Source organism: Anguilla anguilla, chromosome 3 (assembly GCF_013347855.1).
Source record: "Anguilla anguilla isolate fAngAng1 chromosome 3, fAngAng1.pri, whole genome shotgun sequence".
Lineage (NCBI taxonomy): Eukaryota > Metazoa > Chordata > Actinopteri > Anguilliformes > Anguillidae > Anguilla > Anguilla anguilla.
The window spans coordinates 9772776-9793671 of record NC_049203.1 but is presented as its reverse complement, the minus strand read 5'-3'; the positions used below and the strand labels follow the sequence as shown (position 1 = coordinate 9793671).

At 47.4% G+C, this 20896-nt stretch overlaps 1 protein-coding gene across 1 annotated transcript in view; it reads right to left on the bottom strand.

The window, feature by feature from the left end:
• Positions 1-17645: 17645 nt before the first annotated feature.
• The window catches only part of LOC118223413 (protein diaphanous homolog 1), a 36190-nt gene continuing 32939 nt past the window's right edge, over positions 17646-20896 (bottom strand). The window contains exon 10 of the mRNA XM_035409905.1: positions 17646-20312. Within this exon, the coding sequence (XP_035265796.1) occupies positions 20152-20312 (161 nt within the window). The 3' untranslated portion in view covers positions 17646-20151. The remainder of the gene's footprint in view (positions 20313-20896) is intronic.

Below are 20896 nucleotides of genomic sequence, written 5' to 3'. Positions count from 1 at the left end.
TCAATGCTAATCCTGTTAAATGTTTCAGTTGCTCCAGTCAATATACTGTTAGCACAATTATTCTTCAAGTGCACACACACACACACACACACACACACACACAATGAACACACACATGCACGTAATATAGCAATTTCAAATCCATTTAATTTGAGGCCATGAAGACATTTAAAAGGAGGCGGTACACCGTGCAGCCCCTGAGTAATTATTTTCTGAGAGAAATATGTTCCCAGCTGGGCTGTGGCAGAATTGGATCCTGACTCACATTTGGAAAAACAGGTTACATGTACGCACGGTCACGTTCCTCTAAAAATGCTGACGGGGTCAAAGTCTGTGAGCGTGTTTACGGTCTTTGACTTTCAAACAGCCTCTCTTTCCTCTGCTCAAATCCAAAGGAAATATTTTAAAAATCACAGACAAATGCTGCCAGTGCGTTTAGAAAAACCGGCGTACTAGAACAGATGCAAAGATGGGGTGCACAACCTAATCTCACGGATGCACTCTTTCTTTCTCTCTCTCTCTCTGAGATGACAGGCAGCCACGTGCTCTCTAAACAGACTTCCTGTCTGTCCTAGCTCTCCAAATGGACTTCCTGTCTGTCCTAGGTCTGTGAAACCTGCCCGTGGGCTTTGGGTGATCCAATCAGCCAACTTTCCTTGATGTGGCAGAGCCAGGAATCGGGCCTTTGTGAGAGAGACACATGTGAACCAGACCTCTGCGAACCCAGAACATGGGACACAGGGAGGGCTTTGTTTACCCATCTGACACATTTCAACCGAAGGCCACAGCACGTGACGCACTGCACTCTGGGAAGATCTGCCCGGAGCCACAAACCACCAAAGCCTCAGTGTGATTGGCCAGACCACCTCAATAGACAGGCAGTGCAGTGCAAAGAACAGAGATAAAATCAGAAAAAAGTAAGTAAAGAAAGAATGGATGAATTACAATACACAAAATGGACATATAAGGAAGTACACATGATAATATTTCAGCCAATAGAACAATAAAACAATTGCTTTAACAGCTGTCTTTGTGCAAAACTCATTTATATTTCTTATATGCATTATAGATTTCATGACAGCAGATTTATCAATTTTCTTAAAGGGACCACAGTCAAATTGACTGCGGTAGCATTTCTATTGTTGTCTACATTTTAACTAGGCTACTGTAGCTACCTTGCAAATTGCACATTTCTAAATTGATATCAAAATGAGGCCAAGTTACAACAAACAATACTGGCCATCAGCTTGCACAAATTTAACAAGCTCTATTCTAAAGCAATGTATTCCAAAGCAGCTCTATTCCAGTTTGAAATGTATCCATATTTATACACACACACACACAAATGTAGCACAAATGAAATTTCCGCAAAGCTCATAAACTCATGGGATTGAAAAAAAAAAATTATTTTAAGTATTGCACAAGCAGAGAGTTTCAAAGTATGTAATAACAGAGCAAGATTCAGACCTACTTTCATAAATATGCTACTGCAACATGTTTGTGCTTCTAATAGCAACACTAAATGCTGCATTTGGCAGTGCGGGATCATCATTAAGTGCTAATTGACTTCTCTTTGTCATCCCTCAGTGTATGACTGGGGAGGTGTAATATGAGATTTGTCTAACATGCAATCAAAGAAGGCTCTACTGGTCTACTGTTGAGGGATGACAGGTGAGAAAATGCTTTGGTAAAAAAATAGTGACCCTGATGATAACATACTGAAGCAGTACATATGGCCACGATACGGTTAAAGTGAATTATTTGGGAGGAATGTTACTTCCTGCCAGATATGTGGAAATGAGGCAACGTGAACTCTCATTGGCAGGCGCTTGAAACTGGGCAATGGTTTAGGAAAGACTTGGAAATAAAAATAAAAAGTTGGAGTCGATCTCCAAACAGATGTGCCGAGCCATAATCCGCTGTGATTGGAGGGAAGGGGACAGCACGCATTTAAACAGATCCATATTTTTAAAAAAGAGACTGGAAAATATGTGGAAGATTTGTTTCTGGTGTTTTTGCTGCGTGTTGGCGCCATGCACGGTTCAGTGTTGGCTGCGTTCCCCCACAGTGGGGAGAGCTTGTATGCGCATAACTTACACACGGTCTACAGCAGCCCTCACATCTGAAACAAGTAACGGGGATCTCAAAGTGGAGGAGGTCTAGTCCTTAGAAAATTCTGTCTGCCAAACAGCACCTTAACCTGGACCCAGAATGCAGCAGAGGCCACTTGCCCCCGTTTCTCTAATCTCTACCTGTCATGTTCTGAGCATGCCCAGGATTAAATACAAAAAACAAAAAAACAAAGCATACAAATGGTTAAAAACAACATAGAATGTAACTTTTTTTTGAGGTTCTGAAATACTTTCTGGAAAAAATGTAACATCAAATTAGTGCTTCTTTTTCGACTCCTCCGGCTTTATTTGCTTATCTATTGTTTTCTGTGCCTGTATCGTCCTCAATTTACTTTTTTATCTTCTTAGCTGCGTGTCCTCGTGAAATCTCAAGTATGCCTGGGCTGTGTCTGGATGTATCCATATTTAAAACAGTTTTAAAAAAGAAAGCACACGTTGTCCTCGGTTGTTTTCTGCCATCTGTGGCAGTGACTCACGGAAGCTTGGGGGCAAACCTCCATACTTGGAGTCAGTGAATAATGCGATCTGGGGCCTGGTCTCGGGTGATTTGGCTTTGGGTGACAGAGCAATTCACTGTGTCCCTGTCCACCCAATTCCCTCAGTCACCATGGGCTTGTGTCTCAAACCATTGTTCTCAGAACATGGCTGTACTCCAGAGCAGATGCCCCCCCCCCCCCTGCACCCCCCAAACCCCGACCTCAACACACACACACACACACACACACACTGCCTCAGTCCTTCATAGTGTTTCAGTATGTCACAGTATCAGTGTGTCCTAGTGGGGTTCACTCACTGCATGTGCATTCACCATGTCATTCAGACATCAGTTGAGCTTCCAGTTGTGGATGTTTCATATCACCTGTGTTGTTAAGTTTCATTCATGCTAATATAAATTTAAAAAAATGTAATTTCAAATTTAATTTTACCTGTTTTTAAGCTACGTTAATGTGCACACGCTTGCACATACACACACAGCTGTTAAAATGGTCCAGTTGGCAGCAGATTTTCAATAGCCCAAAGAAGGAATATCACCTTCAGTGCAAACAGCTCTTTTCCACAACCTTAGAACCTCCATCCACATCTCCCCTGCCAGAGGCAACCATATTGTTTTTTCAGCTGTGAAGACGGAGTTCAGAGAGACTACTGCATGGTAAGCGATCGCCAGGGGGATTTGCCCCCCATCTGCAACCCAGCGACTTGAAAAGGCGCTCTTTCAGGGCATTAAGAAGGTCTCAGGACCAAAACCATTCTCGCCTTCCAGGAATGGACATAAAGCCTCTCTGTGCTAGCTGGCTGAATACAGCCACACTCAGTACATACATTACCAGGTTACAGCTGAAATGGCAGGTTGTACGGTTGCTTCTGGGAGTCAGGGTGAATATAAAAGTGTACCTCTGTCTCGGGGAGGGGTGGCGGTGTCCCAACGGGGGGGAAATCTGTCCCCCTCGCTGCGAGATAAACTCACAAATCAGCACTCCCCGCGCCAAATCCATTTCCACTGCAGTCTCCGTTGCCATGGAAACACAGACAGGCAAGCCAGCTTTCCTGTTCCAGGCTCTTTCCGTCAGACAGAGCAAGAGAAGCAACAACAGGCCAGATCTGTACACAGGCTCACTTATGCAGACTTAATGCCCCAGAAAAATGCGTCTTCAGTAGAAAAGAGCAAACCAGCGCTCGTTAAATATACGTACATGGATACAAATGCAATGGGCACATGCACTTATCTACAGCCTGTATACATTTACCATGCACACAAATACAGACTTCAAGCCTTTAAAAATCATCAGAGGCATTCCACCAGCAGTCTCTTAACCTCAGCTGTGAAAAGAATAAGGTGCAAAATGCATAGACTCCCTGATGTATGTTCAGTGTAAGAAAGGGTATAGCCATTGTAGATGATATATGAACTATTACAGATACCATGTGCCTGACATATACACTGAACAAGAGGATAACAATACCAATAGGAAGACACACTATGGTGCATATGATGATATAGAAGGTGTGTAATGGTGTAAGCTCTATGTAGCGGAAAATACACTGATTTACAATGAATTTGCCCAATTTGGGTAGCATTTAAGCAGGAGCTCACAGAACATGGGTTCAGATGGACCCTTAAGCCTCACAAATCCATGGCACTTTATGCATGCAGAGGAGGTATGAAGATCCTGCAGCTATTAAATACCACAATAGCAGGTGGATATAAGGGTTCTAGTGTAGTCAAGGCAACAGGGCAGCTGGTTGGGTGATATTTTTAGATGCGTTAGCCCCCCACGCCCTAACGAAACTCATTCCATTGACACAATTGCTTGAATGAGAGTTAGTTTGACTTCCAGCTGCTGCCCAGGGCAAACTGACAGTCTGTCTGTTCCTCTTAGGATCAGGGGTTTGGGAATGAACCCATTTAAATATCCAGGAAACTGGATTATTATGGTTATATTCCCTAGAAATTCTTAATATTTCTTTCGCGTTTGTAACCCAATTTAAACCACTAAGTTGTAATGAACACTATTAGATTATTATGTCCTGTGGTCATTAATATTCATATCTGTAAGACACATCATATGTAAACCATTCCTCGTCGCTAGCTAGGTTTGAGCCGGTTAGAGCAGTAACATTACACTATCGGACAAAATGAAATAAAGCAACATAAACTAGGCTTTACCATTGTATAGTTAAACCTGAAGATCACTCAATGTGTAATAACACTGTAACACTACCACTGCTACTGTACACTAACATTAGACTCTATTGTAGTCTCAAAGTCCGGACATTACACCAAAATAAAGAAAGTCTTTCATCTATTTAACTGTCACTAGCTAACGACAGGCCTACTTACCGATCCACCATGTTCTGCGACAAGTTCCAGACGAAAATGGGCACGGCAAATACTAACTGTATCGGGTATTTTAACACAGCAGTGCCCATTAAACCCATTTTTTGTAGGTCTCTTCATTGTTGTGAACAGAAAAAAAGCATATTTCTCTCTCCACATCCAGAGAAGGGGCAGTGATTAGGCATTTTCACCTAAGCTTGCCTTACTCACACAAAAGTGGCAAGAGCGCCATTTTCATATTACATGTAGAAAGGATTTCACTGGACTTCAGGTTCTTGTTACGTAACTAACATCAAGTTGAACCTCACCACTGAAAACCTGGCGTTTAGCCAAGGGGGAAATAAGCCAATTTCGGCACAGGCTTTTCTAGTTTTTTTTTTTTTTTCTTTTGCGAGAATCATTTAAAAATATTTCTCGGCTGTTTGTGAATGCGAAAAAGTATTAAAAGAACACATCAGCGAATAATTCACATATTTTTGTTCCCTGGACCTTTAAAGACTATTTCTGAGTGATGGTGTGATTATATAATTGTATATACGGGAGTTATATAACGTAGACATTGACAAGGTAGGGCTGTGGAAGTTCACAAACAACACAAACTGACCCACTTAAAATTTCCAGTATGTGAAACTTCACGTATCCAAACATTTCCAATATTTACTTGTGTGCCACAGCTCCTGAGCTGCACTGATTTGAGGTCAGTAGGACTTTCATTTCCTGAGCTCAGCTTGTCCTCTTTCAGAAACCCATTCCACAATTCTCCCAGCCCCTTGTGTGAACAGGGACCTGGAATTACAGACATAGAGCACCATGACTGGCAGACCACATTAGTATGCACTAAAACAAACACAAAGATATTTTAACACAGGGCTGTATGCTATACCAAGCAGTTCTGTTATTATACTGGAAGGGAGGATGGTTTACAGTGTTTGAAGCCCCAGGGGAAAGCCAGACTCCTGCTGAGGTCTTTAATCACTTGAACTGCAGGGAAGAACAGTTACAGTTTTTTTTTTTAACCATCTGAGAACAGTTTCAGCACCACTGGGAAGAGGTTGTGTGTCAGGTCTGTGACAGGACTGCTCCAAGTTCAGAAAACCCTCAACATCTAAAATATCTCCAAGAAGTATATAAATATTCACTGATTTAAGAGTGTTTCCTGGGGGTGAAAGCATTGCAATGCCTTATGTCCACAGAGAAAAATATGACAGCAAGTGCAATACTGTATTTTTCCCTTGTGTGTGATGGTGAACTGACATCGTTCCATTGGTATGTGGTATGTTATATAAACAGTGAAACACATCTCTGCAGCGTCTGAGAAACATGGTGATCCTTGCATTGCGGTGTGTCTGTTACTGCGTCGGCCATTTTAAACCAGGATGCATTCGTGCGTTTATTCAGAGCAGAAGCGCCAGAAGGAATGTATGAATGAAGCAGATGTCGCATGAAGCCCCTGGCCTGGAAGGAAGCTCTGAGAGTGAGACATCCTCTTGTTCCTCTTCCCATCCCCCTTCCTCCGGTTTGGCTGAGCCTCTCCTTCGCGAAACGGGGGCCGACTGTGTCGGGGGGGGGGGGCGGAGTCGTTGAGCGGCGGTTCATCCTGCTCAGCTATTCACGGCGAACAGCCGCCGCGCGGAATGAGAAACGCGGTTAATCGAGCACGCCCGAGCTCCCCCCCGACTTCCCGTTTCCATGGAAACCAGGCTCTCAGTCCTCCCCTCCCCTCCCCTCCCCTCCCCTCCCCTCTCCCCACCGGTGCTCTCGTCCCACCGTCATCGGCTGCATTTTTCAGGTCGCTTTGTTCCGTTTGACGTTTGGGAGAAAAGGGGGGGGTGGGGGTGTGAGTTATGTATGCACACCTACAGGTGCGCAGGAGTGACACACCTGTCTATTATTTGACACGTTAATCTCAGGACCGCACACCACACGCTGTCAGTATCAGTGAAGCGCATTAACACCCCTCCTCCCCTCCCCTCCACTCCCCACCAAAAATGACATGCAGAGAAGGCAGACTTTTGCACCGGAGACATGGGGAGCCTGGTGGATGTCACACATTTAAACGCTCGATGGGGGCCCTCTCCAGGTGAGAGGGGTCTGGGGAGCAGTCTGCCATTGCCTTATTGTCTCCACAAACTAATCCTACACAGGCAAATTATTCCCTCTTTCTTCTCCCACACAAATGCAGGCCACGGGGACAAACTGACACGAGACCCTAAGCTGCTTACTGCACTGAAACACCAGCACAGGCACTTCCATGTCTATTCTATGCAATTTTCTGCTCTCTCTCTCTCTCCCTCTCTCCATCTCCATCTCTCTCTCTCTCTCTCTCTCCCTCTTTCATCGTTGATTTGCTGCCCGGCTCCATTTCCCCCTTGCCTTTGTTCTGCCTCTGCAGTGCTGTATTTTCTCGCCGCCGAGAGAGCGTTGTGGGCAACAGGGGTATAAATCTGCCGTCGGGCTCAGAAGCTCTGGGTATTGATCATCTACTAACAGGAGAGGAAAATTGTCACCCTCTCTCTCTCTCACACACACACACATACACACATACACATACACATGCACACACCTCCCACGCACACATACACACACACACCGCTCTCAGTGAATCATACAATAAAGCACCAGATGGAGATAAAGGAATCCCAGCACCTCCACCAGTGTTCCCCAGTAAACACCTGTAACTACTGAAGGCAAAAGCATATGTGGCTTTGTGTGAGTTGGAAAGACAAGAAATGCTGCTGAAATACATCATTAGGTCAATGATTTATGGTTTTCATAACAATAAATCATGACCGAACGTCTATGTCTACCCATGAGCCTCTGCAACAGCAGGTAGAAAAGGCCAGAGGTGGCAGGCTGACATTTCTGCCAGTCTTGGTTTTCTACCCGCCTGTCTCATTGTTTCTGAGACACTGACAGATTGCCGACTGGTCTAAAGTCTCGGACTACTAGTCTCGGACTACACAGTAACTAGCGTTACTGTGCTCTGTGTTACTGTGTCTCAGGACCGAATGTTCGCAGTGCTACTGTGCTCTGTGTCACTGTGTGCTCTGTGTCTGCCCTGTGTTAACTGTGCACTGTGTCTCTGCAGTGAATATGTGCTGGTGGCTGACGGGCAAAGAGGAAAAAGGGAGAAAAGGACAAAGAGATGGAAAGGGAGGGAACTGAAAATATGAGAGAATAGAGAGAGCAGAACAGAAGCGATGAGAGGGAAAGGGAAGGGAAGGAAAGGAGGGGGCAGGAGAGATTTGTGAGCGGGGGGTTGATATTCATCAGTGGAGAACATGGGTAACCATGGCAACTGCCTCAAAGTGGTGATGTCATGGCTCACAAAAAAACATTTTCTGGGTGAGGGGGAATGAAGGTGCTCTATAGAAACCAAATTGGAATTTTACACCCAGAAACATTTGTACTTCCTCTGAAATAATCGAGACGCGTTCCTCTAGTCCCGAGCCACAATAAACAAAACAAAAAAAGATTCCACTTTGTTTGTGCCAGCATTAGGAACCTCAGATTTGCAGACGTTAAGCCTTTAAGCCCAGTCTGTCTATCAAATCTCCACACCTTTTTACAAACAGTAGAGCAAGACAGCAAAAACCTCTCCCCAGACCAAACTATATGAACGCCGCAACAAAGGTGTCTTTTTAGGGCGTTATCAGTGAGTGAGTGTACTGCAGTAAGTGTTGGAATGTAAATGTGCTTTTTTCGGTAACGGTTTGGCTGATGTGGCAGATGTGCGGTCAGCGATGCCTAAGAGGATCAGAGTAAATCACCGGATCGCCATCGCTAAGGATCTCCGTTGAGTCCCCGCCCCTCCACATTCAGCGTCCGCAGTGTCTGCGGGCACATCCAGTCAGCGTCAGCGACCGGGCGACGGAATGTGGGTCAGCCCGCTCCGCTCATCTCCTCCTGGATCCGTGCGTACCCACAGGAGGGAGGGAGAAGGGAAAAAAACCAGGTGGAGTCAGCACACGAGCTCCTAAAAGACCCCCCCCCCCAAAATTTCCCTGTCTCTTCCGTGGCATGTCCCCGTGCCCCAAGGCCTGAAACATGCCCCCTTTACAAAGGGGTGGGGGTGGGGGGGGGGTTAAAACTAGACTCGCCTTTCTCAAACCGAATACACAGGAAAGTGGGTTATAACAATAGGACGCAGACACGTGTAACTGGCGTGTGATTGGCGTGTGCACAGCCCAGGTTCTTTAGCTCAGAACATGAACTCCCCCGGGCTAGCCAACAACACGTCCTCATTAACCTCCACTAGCCAGCGTCGTCATCGCCATCACCATTAGTAACCATCACCCATTCCTTTACCTTCCTCAGTAACAGCGTCCTAGTCATCCTCATCCTCACCCTCGTCTGAAGGCCAGACGATACCCACAGACTGCCCCCCAGCAATCCGGGGAGACATCCAGCAGGGCACTGCAGAGAGACACAGTCACAGACGGGTCAATGTTTCTGCCTGACCAAGGTCCGCGTCTGGGTGTGTCCTGACCCAGAAAGACAACCAGCGGAGGATCTGGCTGTTCTATGGCAGGAAAATGAAACATGGATATGTTTATAGCAATGCTGTGATGATGATGATGATGATGATGATGATGATAAAAATAATAAGAATAAGAATAATAAAACAACTTTCTTCTTCTTGATCATCATCATCATCATGATTAAAATGAGTATTATTAATGAGAGATTTCTGAATATTCCTGAATAATGCATCTGCCATTATACAGGAATACGCGGATATCTCTCATTAATAAACTGTCATGATAAACTGTCTCTTTGCAGTAACTTCACGGTTAAATAGTACGTATTTTACATAAGAAATCTAATATGATGCAGATGAAGATGCACATTATTTTCAGCGCAGGCTTCATCCTCCCTCAGTAGCCCCTTTTATGGGTCACCGTTAAACAGACGTGTCACCAAAGCCACAGGGAAGGAGAGGATGATTCAGAATATGAATAAATCATGATGTTATCTACAAGAAAAAACACCAATCAGATCTCAGTTTGAACTTCCTCGCATACTCACACGGCAACATAAAAACCCTAGCGAGAGAAAAAAAAACCTGCCTGCTCACCAACCCTGTTTGATTTGCACCTCTGTGAACACCCCCCTGCACCCGCCTCCACCCCACCCAAGCGAAATCAGTCCTTCTGCAAGGACGTCCTTGAAAAAGCAAAGCTTTTTTTTTTTGGCCCCTCTATGTGGTGTTCTGTTAAAGCACATCTCTGTTATCCATCAACCAAACCCTGGCGTGTCCCCGCCTGCCAGTCCGCGGGTCACGGGAAGCGGTGACACAGGCAGTGGTGACACGGGCCGCGTCCGAGCGCGCGCGAGCGATGAAGACATCACGGTTAGACGACAGCGTGGTAATCAGCTGACTGCACTGTGTCCACCATTAATTAGCCCGCTGCTTGTTTTACACGAGGCTGTGTAATGCATTTAGTGAAGCCTCTTACAGAAACACGCTGAAGGGGTCCAGCGACAGCACCGAGGACCGCAGCAAAAGGGTCAGGTGTCTAAATTCAGATAAGAGGATTTGACATTGCAGAAAAGCGCACAATCTGAAACAATGTCTTTGTTATGCACATAATTATACACACTGGGCAATCCCAGGATCGCCTCAAACACACACACACACCTACACACACACACACACACAAACACACACACACACACACATATAGAGCAATAAGGCCGAACACTGCATTCCCATTAGTCATAATGTGTCCTCTTGGTGAGATGCCTTACCATCCGATTGCAACCAGGATGGGTTTTCCCACACAAAATCATTAACTATCAACGCTACAGGCCGCCCACAGGTAAACATTCAAGGTCAGACACATGCATTGCATTGTGGGTGATTTGATCCTGACAGCTTACTTAGTAAAGCTATTGGCGGCTCAGGGGGTCAGCATTTTGCTCCCATCTCCCGCTCTCTAGGTCCGCGGCAGCAAAAACAGAGCTCATGAGAAATTAATAATGGAGGCTAAAAATCTCCAGCGGAACATCTTGGTCCTGTCAGAGGTATTGTACAGCGAGACTGTGGCCAGATAAATTATTCATCAACTCCCTTTCAGCTGAAATAGTCTGCATTCACCTTTTGACTTAATAGAATTGGATAAAAACAGCAACAACAAGGGGACATTTAAACAAAGTAGATTACTCTGTACTCAGATCAGCTCGGGAAACAAAGAGGGCTGTGAATGTGTTGCCTTCCCCCGTTAATGAAGCACACTGACCCAGAGGCTGATGGGAAATACTCCCAGGGGATAAGGCTGCTACCTGGAGACCGCAGCAACATACTGCGGCCAATCGGCTCCCTGAGAAAAAAGGGCAGGCTGCTGTGATTGGACGGTGCTTTGATCCCCGTGCTCATTGCAGTGCGTGCCTGGGCGCCATTGTGCGGTCTGGATCTCATCGGGCCAATTATGCACGGCCGCTTTTGTCCTCCGGACGGAGGGAGGAGAGGCAGCGTCCATCCCCGACTCTCTTCGTTAATGAAAGAGTTCAGCGTGTCTGTCCTCTTCAGGACGAAATGCCGAACATCGCGGAAGACTGGGGAATTTCTGCAGAATGCAAAAACAATCATCCAGGCACATGTTTTATTATTATTATTATTATTATTACTATTATTATTGCTACTACTATTACTACTAAAATAATTATTACTGCTACTACTATTTTTATTACTATTATTATTATTATTACTGCTACTACTATTATTATTATTACACCAAAATGTACAAAGCTGTGAGGTCAAATACAGTTTTTAGGGAACCAAGCCTCCAGAAACATCCACAAACCATAACCGTAACTTGTACAGACGCCACACAGAGCAAGGCATTTCTGGTCAACACAAAGAAAATGACGCTGGCTTAACGAGTGGGCTGGTCTTTTACTTTGTGAAAGCACATTGTAATGTGTCTAATTCCAAATTTAACAAAGGGTCCTTGTAGCGTAGCATCCATGTCTGTGTATGGCTTTGAAATCCCCTGTTTCGCATTCACTTTCTATACAGGGTTACAAACACATCTGTCTGACACCTGAGGCCACATTCTCCCCCCCACCACCACCACCACCACCACCACCACCTCCCCTTGACCCTCGGAGTTATTAGGGATAATTCCAGGTCAGGTATATGGAATGCTCCGCCAACAGGCCCACAGAATTATATTTACCTCGGAGAGTCACCGACAGCATTCAAATCACAGATCTCATGACGCGGACCACTGAGCCCTCTCCTCGGACACAGGTGCATCCATCTCCTCTTTATTACATTTGATGGAGGATACAGAAATAACCTGGAGCAGTCAGTCCAGCTCCTGTGGGTGGGGAAAAGCCCTATAAGGGGCTGTCATTTATGGTCCGGTGGGTGGGGCAAGCAGAGTTGGAGCTGTCGATTAAGGGCGTCTGGGAGGGGCAAGTACTGCTGGAGCTGTCCTTAAGGGTATTGTGGGTGGGGCAAGTATTACTGAGGCTTTCATGGGGCTCATTACAATCACTTATTTGCACTCCTTATATCTCTTCCTCGTGTCCATTCCTCACTCCTTAGCTCCACGCAACAGAGGATGCAAGGATGAGATACAAGGGTGGAGAAATTAAGGAAACGTGTATTAGGCAAATGGAAATCCAGTGTCAGTTTTAAGCCTTGTCAATTACAGACCTTTCAGATTTGGAGAGGTCGATTCATTTATAGAATGCACTTGTGCATCCTCGATGGAGCATCCTTCGGGAACCTCCTCGCCCCTAGCTCCTCCAAGGAGCATTTAACAGATTGGAATGTCCTTAAAGATGGCGGACCTTAATCTCTGGGTCAGATGAGGACCGAGGAGACGAGGACGGATAAAATAAGCAACTAGAATGAGCCCACTGTCCTGAGCATGGGGAAAGCAGACTTTGAGCTGTCAATCAGGGTCATGTGGGCGGAGTAAGCACTGATGGTGTGGTTTCCGTGGGGGCGGGGTGTGCAGTCACAGGGGACTCTGGGTACCCCAGGGCCCAGAACAGTATAGCATGTAAAATGCACTGCTGATTCAGGGAGGGGTGCGGGCATTGCTCCTTTCTGTGTGTACACATTACTACTGCCACTGTTGGATGTCAAAGGAACCCCAGGGTTGAACAAGGCAACGCAGCTGGGAATAATCCCCTTTCCTCCCTCGCTCTCTCTCTCCATCTCCTCAGATGTTTTCTCTCACTTACAGGCCCATGGCAGCTTTTGCACCCTCTCCCTCCCCCACGTCTCTGCACAGGTGAGCTTTGAGCAACACAGAGACTCCAGAGGACAGACTGCAAACACAAGACAAGAGGGTGAAAGACAGGGGAGAGAAGACTGTTTTCAGTGCTGCAGTCGATGCCTGTGGATTCCTGTGCCGTTCCCAACTAACATAACGATGTTGAAGATGAAAATTTCACCAGCGTTCCTCAAGTCCGCAAAATCCCACTCCTCTCTTCCGACCCCACCCTAACCCGCCCCTCCCCGCCCCAAACAGCCTCCAGGGCCCGCCGGCCTGTTCCTCTGTCCGGCTCATTTGCGCCTCCATCTGTTTCTGACCCAAACTGCACAGCCGAAGAAAACAAGGCGAGACCCCACAGCCGGTGGCATACTGGGTGGCTGACAGAAACAGCCGAGCTTGCCAGGGAAAGCGTCCAATGGCAGCCCGGCATATGGACTGGCGCACAGAAGTTCGGCTCCTCGAGTGGAACTGTTCTCCGACCGTCGGACTGATTCGTAGCAGATGTTTTCAGCTGGAGGGGAAAATGTGTTTTCAGGCTCTTTCTCCCGCTCTCTCACACACGAGCAGGGGCTGGTGAACGGCAGTCAAACCTGGTCGACCACGCAGGGCGCGTGTCGCCTGGAATGAACGTGGGCTGATATTGAGTTTAAAATGCTGCTGCTGCTCACTACAGAGACACGTCCCCTTCCTCAAAGCAAGTTAACACCGCCAACGATCAAAGCAGTTCCCCGGGGACCAGGAAGCGCTCTGGGGAAACGCTGCTGAGCAGCTGAAGTCGACGAGGCCCTGTGAACGTAGGATTCTGTGACTGATTCTATGACGCTGTGGATGACTACGCATTCCGATTACGAGCAAAAATTCAATTTGCACTGTCAATGGTGCAAAGATGCATCCCTGCAGCCAAACAGCCCTAAATTGCTAAGTGTAACTACGGTGATATTCATGTACGGGCTCAGCTAAATTGTACTACGCCAATGAGCACAGAGCAGAGCAGAACAGTCCCTTACCGACCGACAGCCAGAGCAATAAAAAGTTTGTATATTTCTGACAAGACTCATGAGACACAAATGCTAAAACATGACAATCAGCTTTGGTAAATGAGCCCATGTTCCCCCTGACTGATGGTTTTCACTGCATTGTAGGGTTTGCGGCCAATAAAGCCGCTTTGACAACACTTTGCCCCGACAGGCAAGTCTTAGGGATAAGGTAACATTCAAATTAGCAGACAGGATTATGTAAGAGGATAGCTGTGGTCATTTTAGGAATAAAAATGCTTGGAAAACAATATTCTTCCAGTAAGGGCACTGAGCGTGATTATTCTGCAGCACAGAACAACCGGTTCGACTTCCTCTACAGATACGTACAGTGGGCGTGTCAGAGCCACACTGCCTCTGTTCCAGTAGAGCTCAGAGTTCTGCCTTCAGCCCTTATAGAAAAGAGATTATGTTCTGCCCACAGGTGCAGTTCTGTGCTGGGTCACCTGGACTTACAGGATTCTGTTTATGGCAGACTCACCTGCTGTGCAACACGGCCAATTCTGACCGCCACTCTCCTTCCCTTGGCCCTACTGCAAGGTCCGGCACATATATTATACCTCTGAATAGTGCAATGAAACAAGAGAGAGCAATATTGCGCAACAGAAGAGAACAGCACAACAGCCCAGAAACAAGCATGAGAGAGTGCCTACACATCAGACACAGTTAGCTTCAGACTGTGCTCATCCTGACAGCAAACACAAGCCAGTACAAAACTCCAGGCCCTTTCGGTTGAGACATCAGTCTGCAGGGGCCTGACTTTGCTTCAGGGCTCAACGTTTCGGATGACAAAAGGGAAAAGCGACATCGCTGGAGACGCGAAGCTTGGCGTTTATTGCGTCCAGAAGAACACAGCCGAAACGCAGCCACAATCATTTCAAAGAGCATATTTGCATTTCAGTTGGAGCCCTTTGTAGAGCACGTCTCGCATTTACAAATAATCACCAGAATACAACAGCTGCCCGCCTCTCCCCTCAACTGCCGCCCCTCAGGGTCGCTGTGACATCACAGCTGTCAAGGAGCCGGAAAACTTTACTGAAAACACCTTTGGGTGCCAGTCACTGTTTTCACTGGCTACAGAACAGCATTTGCTTTTCAACAAACATATTTGAAGCCAAAATACTAATGGGAACAGAAATTAACTCTTGAATGCCAAGGTAAAACATCACAAGTCATGTTTTTTTTTTTGAGACCTTACAAAACAAAAACATGATGTAATCTGGTGAAATACTGCACCCCTTTTCAAATGACGCCCACATCACAACGCATTCTACCTTGCGCTCCCCTACCTTCTTCCCACTATGGACTGACTCTAGATCAGTTTTCAGCAAGTAAGCAGATAACCAGTTCAACTCTTCCTTCTTCGCTCCCATATCTGAGAACAGCTGCAGAGGGGAATCGGGAGCAACTGCACAACAGCAGTTTACAGCACCTTTGGCTTCTCTTTACAGTGCCACAACTTCACGTCCTGTTCCATAATGCTGATTTTAATATAATGCCTTTATTCAAGAGCGGGAGTGTCAAACCCAAGTCCTGGAGGGCTGCAGTGTCTGCAGGTTTGAAAGGCTTCCTTTGAGTCAGTAGCCAATTAAGGCCTAAGAGAAAAACTGAGTGTGGATTTTTCAGCAAATCTATGACTCAAAACGAATCGCCGGTACTGAAACACGCAGAGAACCAGCAGACACTGCGGCCCTCCAGGACTGAATTCCGACGCCCGCGTTCCAGGCCTGCCACACTTCAGCCCCAGGGAAGCGGAGGAATCTTTCCCTTTTTCCACTCCATCCCTTCCTCTACTGGGCTCTGTGCCCTGACGCTTCCTGTGTTAATCACAACACAGACAATCTCCAGGCAAGAGGATATGTTTTCTTCCACTGCTCCCCCCCTCTCATGGCTCCTGCCCCGCGGAGTGGCCTCCTCTTCAGGGGGTCAACTATTGGCAACTGGGCTGCATTGGCTCCAGAGGGGTTGATGGGAGATGAAGTCCAGGACAGGAAGTTGTGCAAGGTGGCCCAAAACTACATTTCCCAACAGCTGCTCTGAGATACTGTGATATGCTGCATGATGAAAGCTATTTGCACCCCCCCCCCCAAGAGAGCCTGGGAGTCTTCCAGAAAGCTCTTTGTCCGAGGACAGGGGGAGAATTATTGATGGCACGTGGCAGAGCAGAAACCAGACATTTAACCACAATCATGAAATGAAACTTTGAAATATTGCACACTTCTGGCCTGCATGTGTGTGTTTGTGTGTGTGTGTGTGTGTGTGCGTGTCTGTGCAGGGCCAGCAGTTTCTCTGTATGCTGTAATGCTGAACTTCTGACAGAGCCCCTTTCCCCCTCCTCTCCCCCTGTGAGTTGAGAAATGTGTCTCTGGAGTGGAATTTCCTCTGGCGTGGCTCCAGAAGGAGAGTACATCTGAGTGAGGCCCGTTTCACACCGCACAGTACAGAACCTGAGTGAGAGAGTGCGTGAGTGCGTGTGTGCGTGGGTGCGCGCATGTGTGTGAGATGAGTATGTATGTGGCCATGTGAGTGTGCGAGTGAGAGTGTGTGCTTGTATGTTAATGAGTGCGAGTGTGTGTGTGTCAGAGAGTGAGTGAGTGTGTGTATGTGTGTATGAGTGTGTGCATGCTTTTGAGTGAGTGTGTCAGTGAGTGAATGTGCGTGAGTGAAAGTGCAAGTGCGTGTGAGTGTGAGGGAGAGTGAGTGAGAGTGAATGTGAGTGTGTGTGCGTGTGTGTGTGTGTGTGAGTGTGAGTGTGAGAGTGTGTGTGTGTGTGTGTGTGTGTGTGTGTGTATCGGGGAGTTTTAGGATGACAGAGCCACACACAGACAGACGCCCCCACAGGAAACTGCCCACCTCAAGACCTATGACCTCTAACACAGAGAGGACACACACAACGCCCAAAATAACCATCCCAGCCGGCTGCGCTAAACATAACCGCAGTCTGTCTTTCTCACACGGACATCAAAGTCCGGCGTGGGCCTGGTCTGCCCCGCCCTGGTCCGACGGCACGCATTTTCAGCAAAATCTACGGAAATCTTCCTTTTTATTCCGCGGCAACACAGAAAGAAACACAGCAGCAATTTCCAGCTTGCTGGTATCAGCACTTCAAGGTAAATCCCATTAGTATCTGTCTGTCCACAGACAAGGACGCATGTTTCCTGTTTCTACAACCATCCCTCTGAGGGACCTGCTCCTTACAATGCTTTTCTTTCATATGATAATCACAAGACAGTTTCTATGGAGTACATGTGGAATTGCATGTGACAATACCTTAACATGAAAAAGAAACACAGAAAGACTTTAGTAGAGAACAGTGACCCCCAAGACATTTGCAAATGGCAGCCCAGGCAAGTGAACAATATTTCAATTATAGCATTTCAGAACAAAAGGAAAAAAGACAGAAAAAAAACATTCAAGACACTTTTAATCGTTTGGGTTTGTAAAATAACACCTTAACAGAATATATCTAAATATAGTAATATAGTTCAATATACAAATAAGCACAGTGAACTGGAAGATCTCGGCCAAACAAAATGGGATTTTTTTTTGTCATCTTCAGACACATTAAAACATTAACCAGGATAAAAATTGGAATAGAAAAGAAAATGTCTTTTAAAAAAAAAAGGAAAAAGAAAACTCAGGCATGCCGTCGGCAGCCCTCATACCACACAGTTACAGTGTCATCTTCACACACTCCACGCTAACTACTGAAAGGGCAGCGGTGCGGACTCCAGGTCGAGGCCCTGTGCTTTGGGGCTGGAGCCAAAATGGCTTCATGCTGCATGGTGGCTTTGACTCCAGCTTGAGGAAAAAGCAACGCTCTGACACCTCTCCCGCCCTGGAGGGCAGGCGGCTCCTGGCCTCCCGCGTACTCAAACGCAGTGAGGAAAATGGAAGCTGGGGAGTAACAGATGGGACTGCAGTGCAGACACTGCAGGCCAAAACCTTTTCCGTGAGCCTATTTTGAGGAGCATCAGACAACAGTATTACAGCACCGGCACGGCCTAGCTCAGACCCAGCCTCGCCGTCCACACTCTCAACCAGCAGGAGAGGCAGCGAGCAGGCGGGACAGACTCGCTGACCGACAGACAAAGGGACGGACAGCGCTGAGCGTCTCTACGGCGACTGCGGAGTTTCCACCAATGACTGTCGTTTCTGCAGCGACTCGTCACTGACGACCTCGATGGTGACCCGGAAGTGTTCAGCAGTACATCCGACAGGTTCAACAGTGACTCAGGAGCAATCATCAGCACCCCTGGTAGTTTCAGCGCTGAATAAGATCGTTTCAACGTTTCGGAAGCGACTTCGATGGCTCCATCGGTGACTGACGAGGTTTTCGCAGTGACTCTAAAATGCTTTGGCATCACGGTGATTCAGGCGGTGTTGCCATGGATGGTAAAGGATCACACACCGATGTGAAATCAGCCCAGGGTGACTGCTGAAAGGAAGCTCATTACATGTGTCCTTGGTTTATGTTACGTCATGCTAACGCTAAGCCAGAGCTACATAAGGGCAGCGTGGGAAACGTTATCTACAGTATATTCATATGCCTGGGACTGCACAGCCGAGACCTCACAGCTGACTGAGTAAGGTGGTCAAACAAGGGCCTGAGGGGGGAAGAAAGGTTTCGTTTCTCTACTGAATCTTAAACTGCTCTCCAGTGTCCTTGGAGCTCCAGCAGAAGGCCCCAGTGAGAGTTTACAGTGTGTCTGACTACAGTGACAGTAAGTCCATACACACACACACACACACACACACACACATACACACACACACACATTCTCTAATTGCGGTTTGCCAGCTTTCTCAGGTCCAGTGCATCTGGAGAGATGTCTTCGTGAAATGGATACGGTGCATTGAAAACAAAAAACAAGATGATCGACATTCCCAAAAAAAAAAAGAGAATATTCCCAATAAAATCGTCCCGAGAACAAAGGAAAGAGGAACACGGAGCGGAGTCTCAAACGATGTTCAGGTACCAGACCTCCGGACCTTCCCCCTCCGCGGCGTGCAGACTGAACATTGGTGCCTGTGCAACCTTAAGACATCATCACCAGCATTGTGTTGGATGTGTGTGGTTACATCCTCACCAGCATTGTGTTGGATATGTGTGGTTACATCCTCACCAGCATTGTGTTGGATGTGTGTGGTTCGCGTCCCTTGGCACTTGACAGCGATATTAAGTCTAACCCTCTCAGGGGCAGATTTGGGACATGGCATTGTACGACAGCATCCCAACAAAATGACTCAGAACCCGTTCTTCAAAGGGTTCACTGCTAAATTGACTGGTGGTTTTAAAATGAGAAAAAAAAATCAAATAAAATTACGAAGACTGGGTTCCTTTAGACAGTGTAAACCGTTTCAGACAGTTTATAGGGATACTTCTGGAGTAGGGGGCGTGGCCAGCGGCTTGGTAGAGATAAGATGTGTAACATCTGTCCTACACTACACAATAAAATACAGGGATGAAGGGGAAAGGACAGGAAGACAGAAAAAGAAAGATGGAAGAATGAAGATAGCTTCTCACTCTCATTACTCTAAGTGGGAAAAACAGTGAGTGAGTGAGGAAGGGAGTGAGGAATAGAGAAAGCAAATGAGGGGAGAGAGTGAATGAGTGAGAGAAGAGAGTGAAGGGAAAGGGTGAGGGAGTGAGCGGGTAAATGAGTGAGTGAGTGCGTGATGACGGAGGAGGGCGTGTGTTGGTAGCAGAACATGGTGCATAAGCTTCCGAGCGGGCGTGGACGGGGGGGGAGGGGAGGGGTAAACACAGGGCGTCAAAGCAGCAATGAGAGGGCCTGAGAGGGGGGTGGGGGGGAAGGGTTGGGGGGTCTTCCCAGCACCTTCTCCCCCCCCCCCCCCCAATGTGCATACACGCACACAGTATCCACGGTCTGTCCAGTCACGGCCCTCCTTTAGCTGGAGAGGGGCGTGGCTTCCTCCAGCAGGTCCTCCAGTGACCCCGCCTCCATCAGAGGCTCCTCCTTCTGCACTTTGGTCTTCTTGGGCGGGGTGGACTCCTGCAAGAGCTCTTTGGCCAGGATGGAGGTCACAGCATTGCCAGCTCTTCGATTGGCTGTGGGAGGGAGGGAGAGAGAGAGAGAGAGAGAGAGAGAAATGCAATTAGATTCAATGTCACACGGAACAATATCTCACAGAACTGTCACAGAGAGCAAGGGTCAGGGGTCAAAGTTCATGCTATAAAAAGGAACGTGGACAGATACAGGATGGTCCTCCACCGCTGACCTCAAGGCCTGTGAGCTGACCGAGTCAGAGCAGAGCAGAGGGCAAAGCAGGGCTTCATAACGGCTGCTGCAGGACCTGAAGGCCTCCAGCCTCCATCAGAAAGCACTTAAACCAGCCAGGAGAGCCAGGAGAGCCAGGAGAGCCAGGAGAGGCAGGGCTGAGTGCTGGCGGCTTCTCTCAAACCAGATCAACTTGCACAGGGCAGGCCAATACCAACACCCCCCCTTCCCCCTCCCACCTCCCGTCCCCCCAGCAGCAGAACAGGAAGTGACACGCTGTCTCCGCTGGACCCACGTACACACACACAGTGCTTCATCTGTTTCGCTTTATTCTCAGTCAGAGATGGCGGTGGAGGCGGAGTCAGTGACATCAGCGCCACGTTGGCGCGCGGACGTCCCCGTTCCGCGGGCTACG